Consider the following 19286-nt stretch of genomic DNA (forward strand, 5'->3'; position numbering starts at 1 on the left):
ATTTGTATCTCTTCTCACTAACTCTTCGTTCCTAGAATTCACTCCTAGAAATCGCTAGCCTTGTGTCTCTTTTCTCCTTGCCCACTCAAGACCCTCTATCTACTGCTTCCTTTCTAGCAACAACGACCAATCTTGATTGCGATCGGTTGCATGGTATCTTTGGTGTTTTTTATGTTGAATCCATGCTAGCTCTATAATTTGTGCCATTTGGTATTTCATTTTGCAAGCAAGATAAATCCACACTACTAGATCCATATTTTGCGCCATTTGGTTTCATCTTGTGTGCAAGTTATAATTAACCGGTTATTCGGCGTTACCCTTTTGTGCTTATTCTTTTGTGTAGGTTCGCGGATTATTCAGTGTAACAATTTTGCTTATATCCCTTCCTATAGGGGTCATTCCCTTGGCACTTCTAGCCCCTACTCCTCTATTGCAATTTTGCCTCGGCGTTAAATGCAACTACTATTCAGACCTTAGGTACTCTCCCTTTCAGCCATCAATGGAGGTGGACACTTTACCCATGGAGGAGGATATTCTGAAGTTCTTAAAAATACTCGCGGCTAGGAAATTTCCGATCAATGAAGAATTCATCCCGATGGACGAGGGCGATGGGTCAACACCACACCCATCGTATGACACCTTTGGGGGGGGGGGGGGGGGGGGGGCTTTCGAGAAGGGTTTGACATGGGTGGCTAATAAAGCAAGGTCGCCTGATAAGGTCCTCTCTACTAGAGAAAACGGAAGAATGATCGACCAAAATTCTAGAGGATATAACTCCGAGGTAAAAACCCTCAAGGTAGGCAAGCCTTAAGGAACAATCTATACGGAGGGGAATACGGTGGCAATTGGTTCTGTAGCTCTCAGACTAGGGATCTCTTTAGCAAGCATATTGAAGGGTCCTGACTCTAAGGATTGCGCTAAAGCCACAACTACTGAGACTTCAAGTGACATAGGCCAAGAAAATCTAAAGAATGTTAGGAGTCGATTGTAACAAGAGCTAAAGGAAGTAAATAGGCAGCTAGTTATTGGACCTAATGGAAACAAAAGAACGTGCTCACAGGTAGAATACAATGAGTCTTTGCACACCCTCATGCAAACTTGGTTCTGGTCTTTGTCTTTATGATGCCTTGTTTCTAGAGATTTTTCCTTGTGTCTTCTTTGTGCTTGGTGCCAATGAAGGACTTGCTAGTGCTTGGACCGCATGCTTTGATTTGTGCAAAAGGTCAATTTGTGAGTCGGCCGGAGGAAGTTGGTCGATAATTCCTAGTGATGTAGACTGAAATTGTGTAAAAATCTAAATTGTATAATTTTTGCATAGACCCCTACGGAAGGGTATCTCTCACTTGTATTGTAACTAAACCTCTCTGTGAGAGAATTATAACACAAAATCCTTTTGGAGGGGAGATCAACTCCAAGCATATCCATCGGTCCTCATCAAGTTGTCAATATTGTGATATTCTCTTTGAATTATGTGCATGGTTTAGTGTTCTAATGTGTAAATGTCCAATGAAATCAGTCTAGCATGATCTCTAGTCTCCTCTAAAGAATTCTCTGAAGGAATACTAGATTCTCTAACGCATCATGTATTTCTTTTAGGTGGCTTAATTTCTCGAGGCCTTATTATATGTTTCTTGATTCCTTTTGTAATGCAAACACTTAAAAGTTTCTACATACAAGGAATAAATTGAAAAAGAAATGTGAGGGCCATGCCAGGGACCTTTGGCTGCACCATCTCCAAATGGATACACCACGATTCCTGACATCCCTCCCGCTTGAAGTCAACACCTAGACAAGAGTCCTCCCACTCTTTGATGCCAACTCAAGGGGGTGATAACATTCACTTTTCTCTTACAAAACCCTTAACCTCAAAATATATTTCCTTATTGCTTTGAAATTTCCAGTTGAAGTCATCATACTAAATGTGAACTCAAACTTCCAGGGTCAACTGGTGGGAGTTCTCTAATTCGTCCTTGGTTCAAGGTTACTGACATTTTTTTCCCGGCTATGACCCAGCACAGCCATCAGTACGTTCCCCTAAGATGAGTGTATTCACCAAGTACATGAATCCCTCATTCCCAAGTTTGATCCCTACTCCATAGATCGGGGTCCTTTTCCCCATATCTTAACTTAATAGACAACATAAAATTTGGTTCAAATTTCCAGCCAGCAAATTAACCCTTTGTAATCTGCCCTCCCACCGAACTATTTGATAAATGCACCTTCACAAGGTATTACTATGATACTAGAAAATAATATTCCAATCATGTCAAACCAAGAATACATTTCAAGCATTGAAATCAGCATGCAAACTGTTGCATATCCTTGCAAGTGTGCATTTATCAAGTTGTTCCCATCTTTTTTCTTTATCAAATATTTTAATTCCTTTTTCCTTTATTAAATAGTAAAATTATCTAGTTATCTTTCTAGCAATCACATATACTCCTCCAGGCATATCCCTATCCTCATCCCAGGATTTGGATATCCTGTCTCCTCCGCCACGTGTGGAAACGACACCATGATACAATTTTCAATTCTTATTTTTCTTTATCTTGTGCGGGAAAGGCTTACAAAAATAATCTATCCTAGATTCTTTTTAAATCAATAATCCGAGAAGCAGAGAAAAGGTCCTGCTGATGAGGACCATTGCAGAATAGCCCACTTAGGTTCCTAGCCTTTCCAAGGTTCCTTTTTTTACCAAACAACTAGAAGAGATCCTTAATTAAATCACATCCTCCTCCCTTATCCTAATCCCTTCATGGATCCATTTTCCTTCCTTGTTTTTTCCATTGGCATCAGGCCTACCCAGATTACGCTGATTTCTAGACATATCCGCGGGTCCCTATCACCCGACCGGGATACACTCCCATCCAATCCCATTTCTAGGGTAGTAAATGAATCTGAGCTCAAAACATAGACCAACGGTTATCAGTCCTAATTGAAAAGGACCATCCCCCGTTGTATCCCACAGGTAAACACCTGCGCCGATCCTTTCCAAGCATGTAAGACAAAGTTCACACTTAAATATTCTATGTTATGGTAGGGTTATCCATGTCAAATCTTCTTAGTAAAGTTTTAATTTTAGTTTAAATTTAAATTAAGTTCCTTGAGTTATAATCCCTTAGTTCTTATTTCCTTTTAATTTCTACTCAAACAAGACCTTAAGAAAACAATGGATCTCTTGGAAGTTTAAGGTTTTGTCTCACTGTAAGTTTCAAGTTAACCCTGACTTTGATGAATTCCATTTTGTTCTCTTTGCATCAGTTGCCATGCATGGACATCTCCATGGAAGTGATGGGAGTTTCATATTCAAGCAACCTGATCAGGACATCCGTAAAGCTATCCCCTTACTCCCCTCTTCGAATTTGCAAAATAAACTTGAAACTAGAAAAACTTGAAATGAACAATGTATATGCTTTCTACAATGAGTTTTTCTTTGGTGTGATCTATGCGTGTAAACACAAAACTTTGGAATGCACCAACTTGCAATCTTGAGACAAATAATCATGAAACTTCCTTTGAGTACTTATGCAAGAGTGAAACCCTTCCATACTTGGTAGTATAAGAGTGAAAATGTAACATTCCTAAGAGTGGATATGCTAGTGTAGTGAAAAAATCTCATGTAATAGTGTATGAATGATTAATAAATTCTCCTTTAAGAAGGGATTTAGGCATACCCTTGCTACCGTGGAGAAGATTAATTATGTGGCTAGAAGAGGCTTATTGTTTTGGGACTTTCTCATTGATAAGAAGGGGGGGCTAACCTTAATTCGAAGAAAATTTCCATTTCCAAGGAAAAACTCCTTTGATTAAGATAGGGCTACCCTTCACAACTTAACTCTTCTTGAGAGAATTAGTATTAACTTTATTGGTATCACTAAACAAATCTTACACACATACTCTTTTTCTCTTTGAAAGAAGAAAAAATCCTATTTTTTAAATTTAAAGAAAAACTTGTGAACCTTTCATAAGAGCATTCTTTTTAGAGTAAATTATAATGCCACTTTGAATAAAATGGTTAGTTCCAACAATTTCCAATACTTAATTGTCCGTGATTATGTGGCAATTATCTTTGCATCTCAAATATAGGAAAAATAAATTTCTGGCGGGGCTTAAGGATACACATAGATATTAGTCATCATCCAACATGCATGCTATTTTAGTATGATCTCCAGTCACCTATGGTTAAAGAGAGTGCTTTCTACTCTCTCTATGCCATATTAGTATGGTAATCTAGAGAATGGAACTTGAAATATAAGTGTGATCTCCAGTCACATATGGTTAAAGAGAGTGCTTTCTACTCTCTCTATGCCATATTAGTCTGGTAATATAGAGAATGGTACTTGAAATATAAGTATGATCTCAAGTCACCTATGATTAAACAGGGTGCTTTCCTCTCTCTCTCTATGCCATATTAGTCTGGTAATCTAGAGAACGGAACTTGAAATATAAGTATGATCTCCAGTCACCTATGGTTAAAGAGAGTTCTTTTTACTCTCTCTATGCCATATTAGTTTGGTAATCTAGAGAGCTTGAAACAACGGAACTTAAAATAGCATCGTGGTTAGTTGTTAGCAACATGATTAGTAATGAACCATAATTATAAGTAGTTATTTCTTCTTCCCAAGCAAAAGGCTTGCTTATGGAAAAATGAGAGCTTAAGCATAAATTTATGTAAAAATGAAATTAAATCACTTTCAAGCAAGTGCAAGAGCATAAAAAGAACGAGAAAACATTACCTTAGTGTGTGTATGGTGTAGTCTTCTTCTTGCTTTGGATGTAGTTGGCTCTTCACTTCATTTGAAGATCACCAATTTGGCTACTCAAAATGAGAGAATGGTAAGAGGCAAAAGGAATTCAAGCTATGGAAATCTTGAGAATTAGGAGAGAGGAGAGAGAGAGGGTAGTGTGAAGACGAAGATCAAGTTTTGACAAACTTGATTAGGATTTTGGCCTTGGCTTCTCTTGGAGAGATGCGCATGTGTGTGTGTGTGTGTGTGTGTGTGAGTGAAAGAGGTTTGGCTATGGCTTTCTCAAGTTTGCACCTTGAGAAAAATGAAGGAGAGAAGTGAAAAATGAGAAGAGAAGCCCTCTTTTTATGCACATTTTTTATAAGTGCTTTCGCTTATCTTGATAGATTATCTTCCTTATCTTGATAACTTATCTTTCTTTGATAACTTATCTAGATAACTTATTTTACTTATCAAAACTTTTTCAACAAGTTACTTACTCACCTTATCCTTATCTTCACCTTATCCTTATTTTACTTATCAAAAATTTTTCAACAAGTTACTTACTCACGAGTCACCTTATCCTTATCTTCTCCTTTTCTCCTTTTCTCCTTTATCTTATTCTTTTTTCTTTTCCTTTATGCTAATTTTTCTCAAAATGAAAAGCTAATTTCCTATGCATTGCTTATGTCCATGTTCCTGTGGCATAAAACGGAAGTGTCACATGAGTATACTTTGGTGCTAAATTGAACCCGAATTTTTCTCGAACATTTTCTTTTCTTTCTATTATTTTCTTTTTCATCTTTTAAGCCGGTGGCTTAGATGCATTGGCCTTGCGTAAGGGCTAGAAGAAGGGCCTTACAAACTCCCCAACAAAAAGAAAGAGTTGTCCTCGGGTCAAAACAATAAAGAACGGTGGTAAATTGTCAACCGTAAGTTACACCCTTAACTTCTAGCTAACGTTGATTCGTTCTTCTCTATTTGGTTCATCTATATAAGGGATAATCTATCCTCATCTTTTACAGTGTTCTTATCTCGATCTTCTTCCCTTCTTTCCATCTTCTTGTCGAGAGTTACTTAGGATTATGTCTTTCAATCCTTTATGCTGTCTATTTGTTCATACCTTACTTCATGGATCAATATTAGGAGTTGATCTTATCTGTGGTTATTCCTCATCCGCAACAAACAAGTGAATCAATCAGGAGGAATTTTGTGACTCGGTATAAGCGCTTGCTTTTCCCTCACTTGGGAACTTCAGTAGCTCAAACCAAATGGTGGATGTTACGAGACATAACAAGGGTGACACTTTGGGTCGAGATCACTTTCACAACAATGTAAGCTTGGCTATGGGGTTTGGGTCCTCAATACTACTGTGTGATGAGGTCGATGTATCCTGGGTTCTCCAAGCAAGTCTTTTTGCTTGCAGATTTTTTTCCTCATCAAAAGATATATCTTTACCCTCACTTTGGTTTACCTCTTAGAGGGCCCTTTAACTTCTCACCTCATACTCAAGAGATCAGTGCAACAATTTCACAACGAATTCTTCATATGGCTGAAAGGCCTAATATGTGTTCCGCTTGTGATAGTTGCTTTTGTGATCATGTGATGGATGGGCTTATTGACTTGTAAAATCCTTCTTTCTTTGATCTCTCTTGACAAATAAAACTAAATTTGTTCTTAGCTTCCTATGTCTGTTATTTTGCAGAACTCCCTGAGGGAAATAAAAATGTGGCTAGCTTAGTTACGAAGGATAACACTAATCTTGTTATTATGTAGCAAAATAGTCATGCTACATTGCTTGGGTGACATAAACGTTTAGTAAGATAGATATTGTCATGGTAATTACATGGGCTAGCAGGGTCCATTTTGAGCACAAAAAGAGGAAAGTTCTCATCAAAAAGATGAGAAAACTGAGAAGTAAGGTGTTCCTAGTCCTCTGAGTAAGTATCTTCATTGAGATAGTCCTCCCACTGTACCAAAAACCTCCTAAACCATTCTCTATGTAGCAGCTTCGACTCCTTCATGTATAAAATTTTTCCTAGCTCCTTCCTCATACTCTTCCTTAGCCTCGAGAATGGGAGATTGCTGATTTCTGGTCACTAGCATTCAAGGAAGCATAGACATTGGCTTGTTCATCTATCTCATCCTTTACTGAGACAAAGTTTATTGCTGCTCATCTAGGTGGATTGACGGTTGGCCTTTGAGAACAAAAATGAGTGGTAGGGGGAGTTCTTGCTTGAGTTGGATTTCTTCCTCTTGCTCTAAGGTTTTTGAATCGTCCCCCTTGATTGGGTTGATTCTGAAGGTTAGCAGGGGGGCTTGAACTACTAGGGTCATTTCCTTTAGGGCACTGGCCTTTCTTATGACCAAATTATTGGCATTCATAGCACTGAATTTTCCTTCCACTCTGAGTGACAAGAAGAGCATTCACATGAATAAAGTGCAGTGATGATTGGGGTTGGGCAACTGGCTTTGGTATAAATGGAAGTTTGGGTACTCGGGAGGGCTGATTGGTGTAGTAAGGGAGATCATTCTTTCAAGTTGTTGCAGTATCTCCCTTAAAAATACTCTTGTGTTTTGACTTGGCCAGGTCAGAGCATTCGCCAATGAGGGAGGTCGAAGGGACTCAACTTCAGAAGCCAAATATTCTCCAAGCCCAAGAATGAAGCGACTTAGCTTTTGTTCCTCTATCATGAGAGGAGCATATCGTGAAGTCGAACAAACTCCTTATAGTAAGTTTCAACAGATCTATTCCCTAGCTTGCAAGAAAGAAACTCATTCATCTTAGTGGTGGAATAGTCTAGGGGAAGATATCTCTCCTTGAGATGATGCTTTAACTCCTTCCAAGTTTGAGTCACCTCTGCTACTTGGCGAGATTGGCAGTTGAGCTTCCACCATGTTTTTGCTGGTCCTTCTAACTTAGCTCTCCCATTATTCCATGAGAAACTGCATTATAGCCGGCAAAAGAAAAGTAGTCATCCATGTGAATTATCCATTCTTCTAATTGAATAGGCACATCATCACCCATGGCTAAAAATGGACATGGTTGCACATATTTGAGCAAGGCCTTCAGATCCTTGTGACGTCCATAATCTTTTACAAGTGTTGTAGCAAGTGAAATATGATTTAGTACAGAGACAACTTGAGGTGTTGGTGGAGCTTGTGTATCAGGAAGAAACGAATCTGAATTGTTAGCTATAGGCAAGTCCTGAGCAGTTCTATCTCTTGGGAGTTTACGTGGCATATTCTATGGTTGTGGCAACAAGACTACTTTCTCTTAGCAATAGGTTCACAAATACTCAAGGGTACATTTATAAAAACTCAGACAGTTGGGAAATAATTAACAATCAAGAAAACATTTCTTTAGCATTTTATAAATGTTAAGTTCTTCAATTTCATGTTTTTGAGAGGACAGCCCTTAAATCCAGAGGGTTCATAGTAATCCAAAATATAATATTATAGACTTGGATAAAAATGACTTGCAAGCCCAAATACAATGCCAATTTGTTTCAACAAGGGTCCAACAATATTACTTGGGACCTGCTCCCAATCTTTTTCTATCACCATTTCTAGACAGAGATTATCCAAATCACAAAACCCAAGCCAAAAGCCTAGAACTACTAAGTACTATGACAAAGTGCCAAAATTGACCTAATTTTCAATCCAGTGGTCCATTTTCAAAAATTATACCAACCTACTAATCATGTTGATTTTGATGATACCAAGAAAAGCCAATTTGGCTTTCGAACATGGATTCCATGTCCCCATAGTCACAACTTGACCTAAAATTTTCAAGATCAGTTATGCATACACAAGAAAACATATCCCAAGTCTAATTTTGGAATAAAATTGAGCAAATTTGGGTCAAAAGGGAGAAAAATAAGTGACAGATGTGGTGAAAAAGCAGATATAGCTTTAAAAGAGCAAGAAGCCTCAGCCGTTGCTGATTAAAAAGCTACAACTCCGTGTGAAAATCTATGCGATTAAAAACAGGGTTTGGTGGTACAAAAAAAGGACCAATTTTTTCCCACCCGATTGGTACAATGAAAAAGTGGGGACCGGTTAAATTTTTATAGTTTGTGCCAAAACTTATCGGAGTTTGTTTTTTCATGCTCTTCTTTCCAAGATGTATCCAATGATATACAATACGATAAGTGATTTCTTTTGGGACTTCAATAATTGCACTGCAAAGATTTGTCAAAGGTACTATCAAGGACAACCAATTTTGTACCACCATCCCTTGCTTTCAGCCATGTAGACAAAGAGGATTTCTTTATCTTCCCACTCAAGAATGAAGATGATATCCTAAGGGCACCATGGTTTGATCACATGGCTGTCACTGTGAAGTTTCCTGAAAGAAAATTCTTCTTTTCCTATAGGGCAAGGATGTTTTTCTTGATGTAAATAGTGTAGGTAAAACTATACCACTTGTATAGGCTCAAGCTTTAGACAAAGTAATGAAATGTTCTCTTTCTTGTTACATGGTTTTAGGCAAAGAGTGTAAGGAAGATGTATGTGTTCCTAATAGGTCAAAAATGAAACAAAAGAGGACTTGGAATTGTCTAGTTTCCTAAATGTGTTTCAAGATGTGTTTTACGGATGACATTCCTAGGGAGCTACCTCCCAGAAAAGGACAAGATGATCATACCATAGAACTTCTACATGGTAGTTCATCTCCTAAATGGCCCCCTTATCGAGTCTCACCAGCTCAACAAGAGGAGATTATGAGGCAAGTGAACAAACTTAAGGGAAAAGGAACGGTCAGTAGGCATAGTTCATCTCAATTTTGTACACTAGTTCTACTAGTACAAAAGAAGGGTAGTACTTATAGTGTGTGGACTATCGAGCACTTAATTTCATAACCATAAAGAATAGATTTCTTGTTTTTAGGATAGAGGATCTATTCAATAAGCTACAAGAGTCTATCTACTTTGGTAGAATAGATATCAAAAGTGGTTATCATTAGATAATGACTGTGCCTGAAGATATTCATAAAACGGCCATTTATGCAACGTTTGGCCTATATGAATTTCTAGTACTCCCTTTTGGTCTTATGCATGCACTAGTCACCTTTAATCAAATGATGGAGAAGCTCTTTTGGTCTCATCAAAGCTTCAAAAGAGTGTTCTTTGACAACATTACTATCTCCTCCAAGTCTATTGAGGAACACAAGTAGCATCTTCAGGTAATATTTCAAGTTTTGATGGATAATAAGCTTCATATTAGTCAAAGAAAAGTAAATTTTTATTAAAAGAGCATATTATCTCCCAAGTAAATATTCAAATGGACCTTGAAAAGTTGGAGGTAATAAAAAAATGATCTATACCAATGAACCTGTACCAATGAATCTACATGAATTGAGAAGCTTTATAGCAATGTGTGCATACTATAAATGTTTCATAAAAAAATTTCTTATTCATTGCAGGGCCATTGTATGACTTAACTAAAAAGAACGTTAAATATGTATGGACTACAAAATAGAATGAATCTTTTGGAAATCTCAAAGCAAAGCTAATCTCTCAACCAGTGTTCATATTTCTAGATCTCTCAAAACCTTTTGAAGTCCAATGTGATGCTTGTGGACACTGCCTTGGGGCCATGTTGCTTCAAAAAGGGCATGCCATAGCATACAGGAGGAGAAGATCAAATGATCAAGAAAATAACCTAGGCATATATAAAAAAGAGTTGTTGGTTATTTTACATGCCTTAGATGCATGAAAGCATTATCTCCTAGGCACTCCATTTATTTTGTGCATAGATCACCAAAGTCTTAAGCAATTTTTGGTGCAAACTAAATTGAGTGATAAGAAATTGAGGTGGACAACTTACACTCTTTCACAATTCAACTTCATATTGCTCACATAATTGGTAAGCACAACCAAGTGGCTAGTTCTCTTTCATGGAAACCAAAGGTGAATATTTTATCAATAGCTACTCACAATGATCTATCTTCTATCATAGATGAGTATGCCATAGATCTAAACTTTAAAGATGTAATGTCAGTTATTGCAAAGAAGAAAGGAAACCATACAATGTGCAAGATGGCTATCTTCTCTATGGAAACAGGTTATGCATTACACATAGCTTATGTGAAAAATCTATGTATGAATCTCATGCTCCCATCTATGTGGAACATACAGGGATTCAAACTACTCTTAAGGGACTAGAATTGTACTTTAATTGGCCAACAATGAAGGCAAACATACCAAACTATGGTGCCAAATGCATTTTATGTCAAAAGAAAAAGTATGATAGAGGGAACTAGTTGGCTTGCTTCAGCCATTGCCTATAATTGATTTCCCATGGAAGAGTATATCCATGGATTTTATCTTTGGATTTCCAAGATCTATTCATGGGAATATGGGGATATGGATGATAGTAGAATGTCTTAGTAAACAAGTGCATTTTATACCGGTCAAAAAGTCCATTAAAGCACATCATATGGCAACCCTCTTCATATCACAGATCTTTAAGTATCATGGCTTACCAACATCCATGGTATCCATGCTGACATAGATCCAAGAATAACTAGTAATTTTTGGAAATGTCTCATCAATAATTTGGGTACTAAGCTGAATTTCCTCTTGGTGTATCACCCACAATTGGATGGCCAAAGTGCGATAGTAGATTCAACTATTATTGATCTACTCAAAGTCTACGTTACGGAAAGAGACCTACCAAAAAAGTATTTACCCTTATTAGAGTATGTGTACAATAACACTATCCATACTTCTATAGAAAAGGCACCCTTCAAGATAATTTAAGGAAGACCCAAGATCCCATTGAAAATCAAGACACATAGTAACATCTTTGCTACCGATGAGTATAGTAGAGAACTTAACAAATATTTTAATATGATTAAGGAAACTATACCATCATGCAACAAAATAAAAAGGCTACTGTTGATAACATTGAAGAGCCTTGACCTTGTCCCTTTTCAACTCCAACCAAACAAAGTTCTTTTGGATAGACTTTAACATTTTTGCATAGATAGGGTGACCTGTTGATGGAGCACATGGGCCTTAAAGAGGATATTTATCTTGATCTCGTTACAATTGGGAATATATATTCAAAAATCATAAAGTAGGAATCCATCCAAGAGTGAGTATCCCTATATTACCCTTTTCTCATTTTCTTTATGGCCTATTTGGGACACGATTTGGATGATCCATTTGAAGAATTTATCCATCAATTGGTTTCTAAATTTTTGCAATAGAGGTTTGTTTGACATGAAGATGACTCCATGAAAGGATTGGACTTCCTATTTATGGAATATGCTACCTCATTATCTTTTTGTTGGTTTTTAACTTTGTGCAATAGAGGCTCGTTTGGCATGGTTATGACTCCAAGAAAGGACTTCCTACTTAAGGTGTTTGCTACCTCATTATATATCTTCTTGTTTTGTATACTTAATCTCGATGTTATATTCCACCAAGGTGACCATCCATCTCTCTTTGCCTCATGTTGAGGTGAGTTTGGGTTAGAATCCATTTCAATATTTGATGGTCGAAGATGAGAAAAAAAATTTGGCCAAGGAATCAATGCCTCCAAAGCTTAAAGGCATGGACCAATCCTAGAAATTCAAGGTCATGCATGGTGTAATTCTTTTCATAATTTTTTAGCTACCTAGAATTCATGCTACAAGTCCTCCTCCATATTTGAGCACTCTCTTGATGGTTGAGGCACTTGCATCCGTGACTACTTCAAATTTTGACTAAAAATAAGATAATTTGAGCTCACTTGTTTTTTGTCAAGGCTACCTTAAGTTGCTCACAGCAACCTCTCTGTCCTTTTCCTCATGTCATCTTGCTATTCTTTTTAAGGAGCCCCTCCAATCTGCCACCCTCGGCCCAGTACACGAGCTTAGGGCTCGTCTCCCTGGCACTACAAGCTAGCGCCCCACTTTTGCAGCCCTTCAAATGCTCCCTCAACCCCTCCAGACATGAGGTGCTCAGCTCTCCTCCTCTGTACTCCCCTCTCTCGGCCTTATTCTCCTCTTTGACCAATAGCGACCTCGCTATTGGTCACCTTTCCCATGCAAACTAACCAGGCCCCCTTCCCATGGAATGGCAGCGTTTTTAAGAGCCGCCATTGGACTCACCTTCCCCGCCACCAGCTGGCGCCCCTCACATGCATACTCCAGGTTCGCTTTTCTGCCCATGAAGGTAAATTCAGGAGTCGACTTGCAGTAGCGCTGCCATCTCTGCAGTAGCGTTTTTTTTTCCCTCTTTTGTATTCCTCAGCTTGGCGTTGGTTCCCACGCATCCGGCTGCCACCTTGAGCCATCTTTTTTAAAAAGATTCAGCTTTACTCCATTTCATACCTTTAGCTGGCCGCCCCAACCTCCAACGTTGACCCATGATAATCACTGGTCACATAGTCGGCTACTTTGCACATTTGGTTTCATGTACTTTAAAGTATGCTTCTCTGCAAGATCCACCGCCATTGGTCTGCCAATGAAAAGAATCCCGAATATCGGTGGCCCTTGGGTAAAAGAACCCCGTTGAGAGCACTAGGACTATCATGAAGCTTGAGGTGCACTCACTTGCAATAGCCCTCAATGGACATGTTGTAGCATACATACCCTGGCAAGTAGAGCCTCCTGCAAACACCTCGATCAAAATCCCATATCACAAACTTCATGGCACCTGCATCTAGCACTCCTTGCCTCATTCCCAACCTTGTGATATAAGCATTTTCTCCTACCACCTGTGATAGCAAAAAACAATTGCAATTTCGACTGGAGAGTCCTTCATCCCGGTGTACCTCTTCCCTAGCTGTATCAAATACCTGCTAAAGGTCCCTGCCACTTGCGTGCAAACCTCCATGCCTGGACTTCTTACACTTCCATAGGTCGACACAGTTTGGGTGTACCATCATTGCCCTCCCCCTTGTTGAGCTTCATGCTCAACCACAATATTATTTAGGTAAAATAAGTCTGTATAGAGAGAATGATATAAAAGAGCTACATAGACTGCATAAGAAAAATGATATAGTGTCTATAGAAATAGGATAGGGATAGAGAGAAAAGCATGTGCTACTGCATCACCCTCCAAGATCAAATGGAAAGCTCAAAGCTTCCCCAAGCATGGTGTAGAGCCCACCTGGATCAAAAGTAAAGCATTGCTCATTGCCATCCACCTGTAAAGCATGTATATTCAAGCCTTCCTTTGCACTCGTATGCCAATAGACACGCCACCCTTCCAGCTCTTCATAGCATGGAGCTTTATCACCCTGCATCCAAAAGTCTTCCTGCCAACCATAAGCATTCTTTCGATCACTTGAAGCACTGGTCTCATTTGCAGCTATCCTGTCATCCGCTAGAGAACCCCCATATCATCATCTTTATCATATGAGCGCTGAAACCTGCATAGTACACCTTGCAATGCAATCTGCAACAACATAGCTATCAATAGCATAGTATGAGCAACAATACCCTGCTATTTGCCGCCACCTGCTGCATAGCCAAGTAAACCTATTCCCTTTGCAAACCTGTATCCAAATCTTCTAAAATTGGAACCAAAACCAACTCTTCAGACTTAAGAGCATGACCTACTAGAGCTTCAACTTGTTCTTCAAATACCTCATGACCTACAAGGTTGGTGTTACCTTCCTCTCTACATGGAACCTCGCTCTCATAGGTTGCACCTGTATCAGTTCCCATAGAGTTATCTGTCGGATCTATCTCTCCACGGCTACACACCAACTCCAAAACTTCAAAGTGCACCTTGAAATGCCCATCAAGGCAAGGTTGCCCCACCCCCTACATAGACAAATCAACTTGACATACCTCCGCTTCTGCTTCTAGCTTCTGCAAGTCATCCTCAAAAACCTGCTCTTCAGTTAAATCGGATGCACAACCAAACCATACCTCTTCCTCCAATAGGGACTCACCATCACTGGACACAAGATAGGGATGCTCAACTGGATGGTTCACACAAGGCATTTCCACACCTACACTATGCTTCTCCTCGACCTTTAGCTGGCTGATAGGCAACACATATATATCTTTCTCCACCTCATCTACATGAAAAAAACATCATAAGTTTCATACCTAGAAGACATAAATTCTGTCTCCCATGTAGCATATGTGTCCAAACTACTGCTAGAGCTATGAGAGTTGTCGGACTCCTCTTCTGATCTTGCCGATTCCTGCACCTCTGCTACCTTCCTCATTGTTGGCTCTGGAACCAACACTTATTCTTTAAGATCTTCTATCACCTTGTCCTCTTGAGCAAGCAAACTGGGTGGCAAATATGCCTCGCTATATCTTTTGAAACGTGGTTGGCACTTGTTCTACCTCTTCTATCCTGGCATCAGCTTTACGTGCTTTGATCACATTCATATCAATAAAAAAAGGAGCTTTTACCTCTTGATGCTCATCAATTTGTTTGGGCCTGGGTCCACTGGCCGCCATGATGGTAGATTGTAGCAATCCTGCCTCCATCTTCTTCTTCATCTTTCAACTCTTTGCTCTGGCGTCTTTGACAGCTTCGTCATAAGTCCTTGGATCTTCATAGCCCACTCTCTCACAAACATAGGGATGTAGGCAAGATAGAAACCTTTCCAGCTTAACACTAGAATGGTAACCTAACAGGACATAAAAGTGTCCTTTCACGGTTTTGGGAAAAAATTCCAAAACCATATTACATCCACTCATTTTGAAAAATCCTTTCATGAGCTTATAGTTCAATAACTACTACATATGGAAAAAATGAGAAACTTTTAATTTTTCTCATCCCTTGGTCACTACAAGCCTCCAAAGTTGATGGACCAGTGTATTTTGCCCAAAACAGCAATTTCTTACGGTTGATTGCATATAAATAAGAGTGGGGATTTTTGTAGGACATGAGATAAAATGCCCCGTTAACTTCAATGGGTTGGTGACCAAAACATATGGTTGCTTTTACCTCACTATTTTTTTTTGGGGCAAAAAAATAGGTACAAAAAAGTTGCATTTTTGCCATTTTGTGGACCTATCATCAAAGTTTCTATAGTCACGCTCAATACAGATACTATATACATGTTTTCTTAGTTCCCTTTGGGCCTTTGGATTCAAAAGGAGCCATGGAGCATGTCAAAAGGATAATGGATCTCTTACAATTGGAACCTTGGGGGCAATGATAAAGTGCTAAATACAGCAAACATGAAAAAACTGGGTTTAGCATTATGACCTCTAGAAACCCATAGAAACTACTCAATATCTAGCCAAGTTTGTAGTCTATGATTAGATATGGTTACTACCTACAAAATACACACAATTGGTCTAAGAAACTAGCAATATTGAGAAAGTTATACTTGCTACTCTAAAATGTATCGTATTCTTCAACAATAAAAAAACTCAACCATCATCATATACTATGCTATATAGCATATTAGGTCCCCCAAAACTCAAGGAAGATTAGCTTTGTGTTATATATTACACTTACACAATAAAAATTGAATTTGGATATCAAGAAAGACCCCCAAAAAATCATAAAAGTGCTAATTTTGGCCAAAAAACAGGATTATGCAATTCTTGTAAATTGGTCATAACTTTCAATTTTAACACTTAGCTCTCCCTACAAGCATCAAAACATGTTGAGAACTATGAAGGCCTAACCTCTAGCCATCTAAACCTCACAACCATGAAGTTTAGAGTGGTATAGTTGCCAAAAATGAAAACAGGCCAAAAACAGGACCCGTTTTTTCACACAGTTTAGGTTCAAAAATGTTGTGCAAGAGTAAGGTTAATGGTGAGATCGATACTCCAAAAAAAATGCTAAGTTTTTTTCAGCTCATAAGGCAACTTTGTGGATATATAGAACCTAGAAATCAATTCTCATACTCTTCAAATAATTCAAGAAAAATGGTCACTTAACAGGACACAAAAGTGTCCAAGGACATAAAAGTGTCCTGTTACCATTCTAGTGTTAAAATATCCCGCATTGGTTGCTTGGATAGCAACCACAAAATTACCCCAATAAGTTTCAAATTTATCAACAAAAGCATCGAAATATTCACTTACGTCCTGCTGCAAACCTTTGATCTTTGCATCTGCTTCCGAAGCCGACACCACCTTTCGATACCTTTGTGGAAAGTGCTCTCGAAATCCAATCCAATTTTGCTTGTGCACATCTTCTAAGCCATCGAACCAAACTTTTGCTTTACCTCGCAGCACCAAAGGTAGAGTGTGGAGCTTTGCTTCATCACCTGGCATCCGGAATACCGTCAGCATAAATAGCTCAAAATTGGCAATCCAATCATCAGCATCTTCATCTCCTTTGAACACTGGACCAAACTCCTGCTTCATCTTGATTCAGGAACACTTGGTTAGGAAGCAATCAGTGGGTCCTCAGTGGGGGACACCACAAGATGGAAAGGGGGAAATGGGAAAACCACCAGCACACAATGCAAATGCCTCTCTATAGCCCATCGATGTCACTGCACCCCTATCCCCTAGCAAACACACACCTAGACTCACAATCTAGCAACGACTATTGTCCAAGCCTAATCCCGACTAACCCTGATTGTATAGACCCAACCGCAAAGCATGTAATCATAGCTTCAATCTCTGATCCTGGAGAGCACCATTACTCAAAGAAAAAAAACACCCTTAGAAACCTCGAGATTGGCATATATGACAAGCTTGTCTATAAGCTAATGGATACACTTTTACACATGGTTCTCACACATATACCATTCACATTTATGACACATCATTGGACAAGAAGGTTGAAGAGATGTTAATATAGATTTGAGAGTAGAGTTGACAAAAAAAAACATGGTAGAATCCTTCAAGGGAACATGTATAATGATGGAACTCTCTCGCTTTCATGCACTGCAACCAATCCTCCTGCTTCTTGGCCCTTGAGAGATGCTCATTTGTGGTGCAAGCTCTTCCCTAGCCACTGGCGGCTCCCCTCAAGCAGCGCCATCCTCCCATGTAGCTCGCTATCGAGCTCCTCTGCTCACTTAGGCCCAAACCTTGGGCTGCCCAATCGACTTCTCAAGACCTGGCAGCCCCCAACTTGCTCACGGACAAGCTGAGCTCCCCAAAAGCAGTACCCTTCCCTTTCTAATATGGCTCCTGTTAGAAGCTGGACACACCCCACGTCAGTAACTACTGATCAGAGGATTATTATTTTTGTAATTATGCATTCATTGAGGAAAACCTGATTTATCACCTTGTAATTATTGGGACTTATAGAAGTTTCCAGATTGTCTCCCAGTTTTGATAGTTAGATTGAGTAGATGGTTGATTTTGGAACTTTAGGGTTTGAGAAATTGTAAGGTATATATACCACTTTTTGACCTTAATGCAAAAAACCTTTTGTCATTTAAAAAACAAGTTTGAAGTCTGTGAGTGAGCGTACTGTGTACGAGAGAGAGAGTGTGAGCTTCATCTTGATGCTACGTGTGCTCCGGTAGTCGGAATTGAGTGCGGAGAAGTGCAGCGTGTTGCCCCCGACGAGAGCTACAAGCGGATACCTACATTGCGCGTGTACAGTCAGGGTTTGCGAGCTCCTTCTACGAGCTTCATCAGGTGTTTGGGTGGGCATACGTTGTCCGATTTTGCATTGCAGCATATCCACGCGTTCACATTGAGTAGAACTACACATTAGGCACTTTAGATTTCGGAAACAAAGCCCTGCAGATTTTGGCCAGACATCCTACGTGTTTCTGCACCAGGTGTTTTGGGTCGTGAATTTGGTTCATAGACCTTAGGGAGAGCGACCTATTGGTATTAGTAGGGTCTCCTTCAAGTTCTATGGTGTTTCGAGATTGTTTGATGGGTGTTCGACTCTAGAAAGCGTTGTAGGAAGTTTCCTCTTATGCACTCTTGAAGGCTGTGACTGAGACAATTGGTAGAGACCTCTTTAGGAATTAGTTAGGAGTCGGTCGAGTGTAGGTTGACACCTTATGCTTGCTTCCACGCGCCTGCGGGTCGAGCTTCATGCTTAGCTGACATTACATGTTAGGTGAGTTCTCGCTGTGCTGACAACCGTCGCGGCATATCCGTCCAACATTGGCGCCGTTTCCGGGGACGAAAACCTTAGGTAGGTGACCGAGACTAATCCTTGAGGATTGGGATTTTTGTCTTGCCAAGAGTCTCGCTTTACATTTAGATAGGATCAGAGGGTGGAGGACTCTCTAGGTCTTAGAGGGAGTCTAGGAAGCGTGTGCCTGGCCTAGATCCTTTGACTTAGGTAGATGAGGTAGACTTAGGTAGTTTTAAGTAGTAGTCGAGTTCTAGAGTAGGAGTTGGAGTGGTAGAAGTGGTGAGAGGAGAGCTTGAGAGTCCGGAAAGGCCAAAAAGCAACCAAAAACACCATTATCACCATTTCACATGATAGGTAGGAGTAGAGTAAGTAGGACATAATGATTCAGGATCTAGAGCATTTCATGCATGTACACTTGCTTGGGAAAGTCATTACAAGTTTGTAAAAGACGCAAAAGTATGTTTGAAAGCCTAATTGAAGTCCAAAAGTTACTGTGAGTGTTTCTGATAGATCTATAGAGCATAAGGAGCATTCCTGTTAGAAATTTTTTTAATTTTAAGCCAGGAGACATCCTACG

General features: G+C 39.4%; 1 protein-coding gene across 1 annotated transcript; it reads right to left on the reverse strand.

Annotated features, from left to right (window-relative positions):
• Nucleotides 1-15182: 15182 nt before the first annotated feature.
• On the reverse strand, nt 15183-17019 carry LOC147451764 (uncharacterized). Its single transcript, XM_086518812.1, has 2 exons — nt 16638-17019; nt 15183-15295 (listed from the first exon to the last, which is right to left on the reverse strand). The coding sequence occupies exons 1-2, from the start codon at nt 17017-17019 to the stop codon at nt 15183-15185; spliced, it is 495 nt and encodes a 164-aa protein (XP_086374938.1).
• Nucleotides 17020-19286: the final 2267 nt, after the last annotated feature.

Source organism: Adiantum capillus-veneris, chromosome 8 (genome assembly GCF_014529385.1).
Source record: "Adiantum capillus-veneris isolate H3 chromosome 8, ASM1452938v2, whole genome shotgun sequence".
Lineage (NCBI taxonomy): Eukaryota > Viridiplantae > Streptophyta > Polypodiopsida > Polypodiales > Pteridaceae > Adiantum > Adiantum capillus-veneris.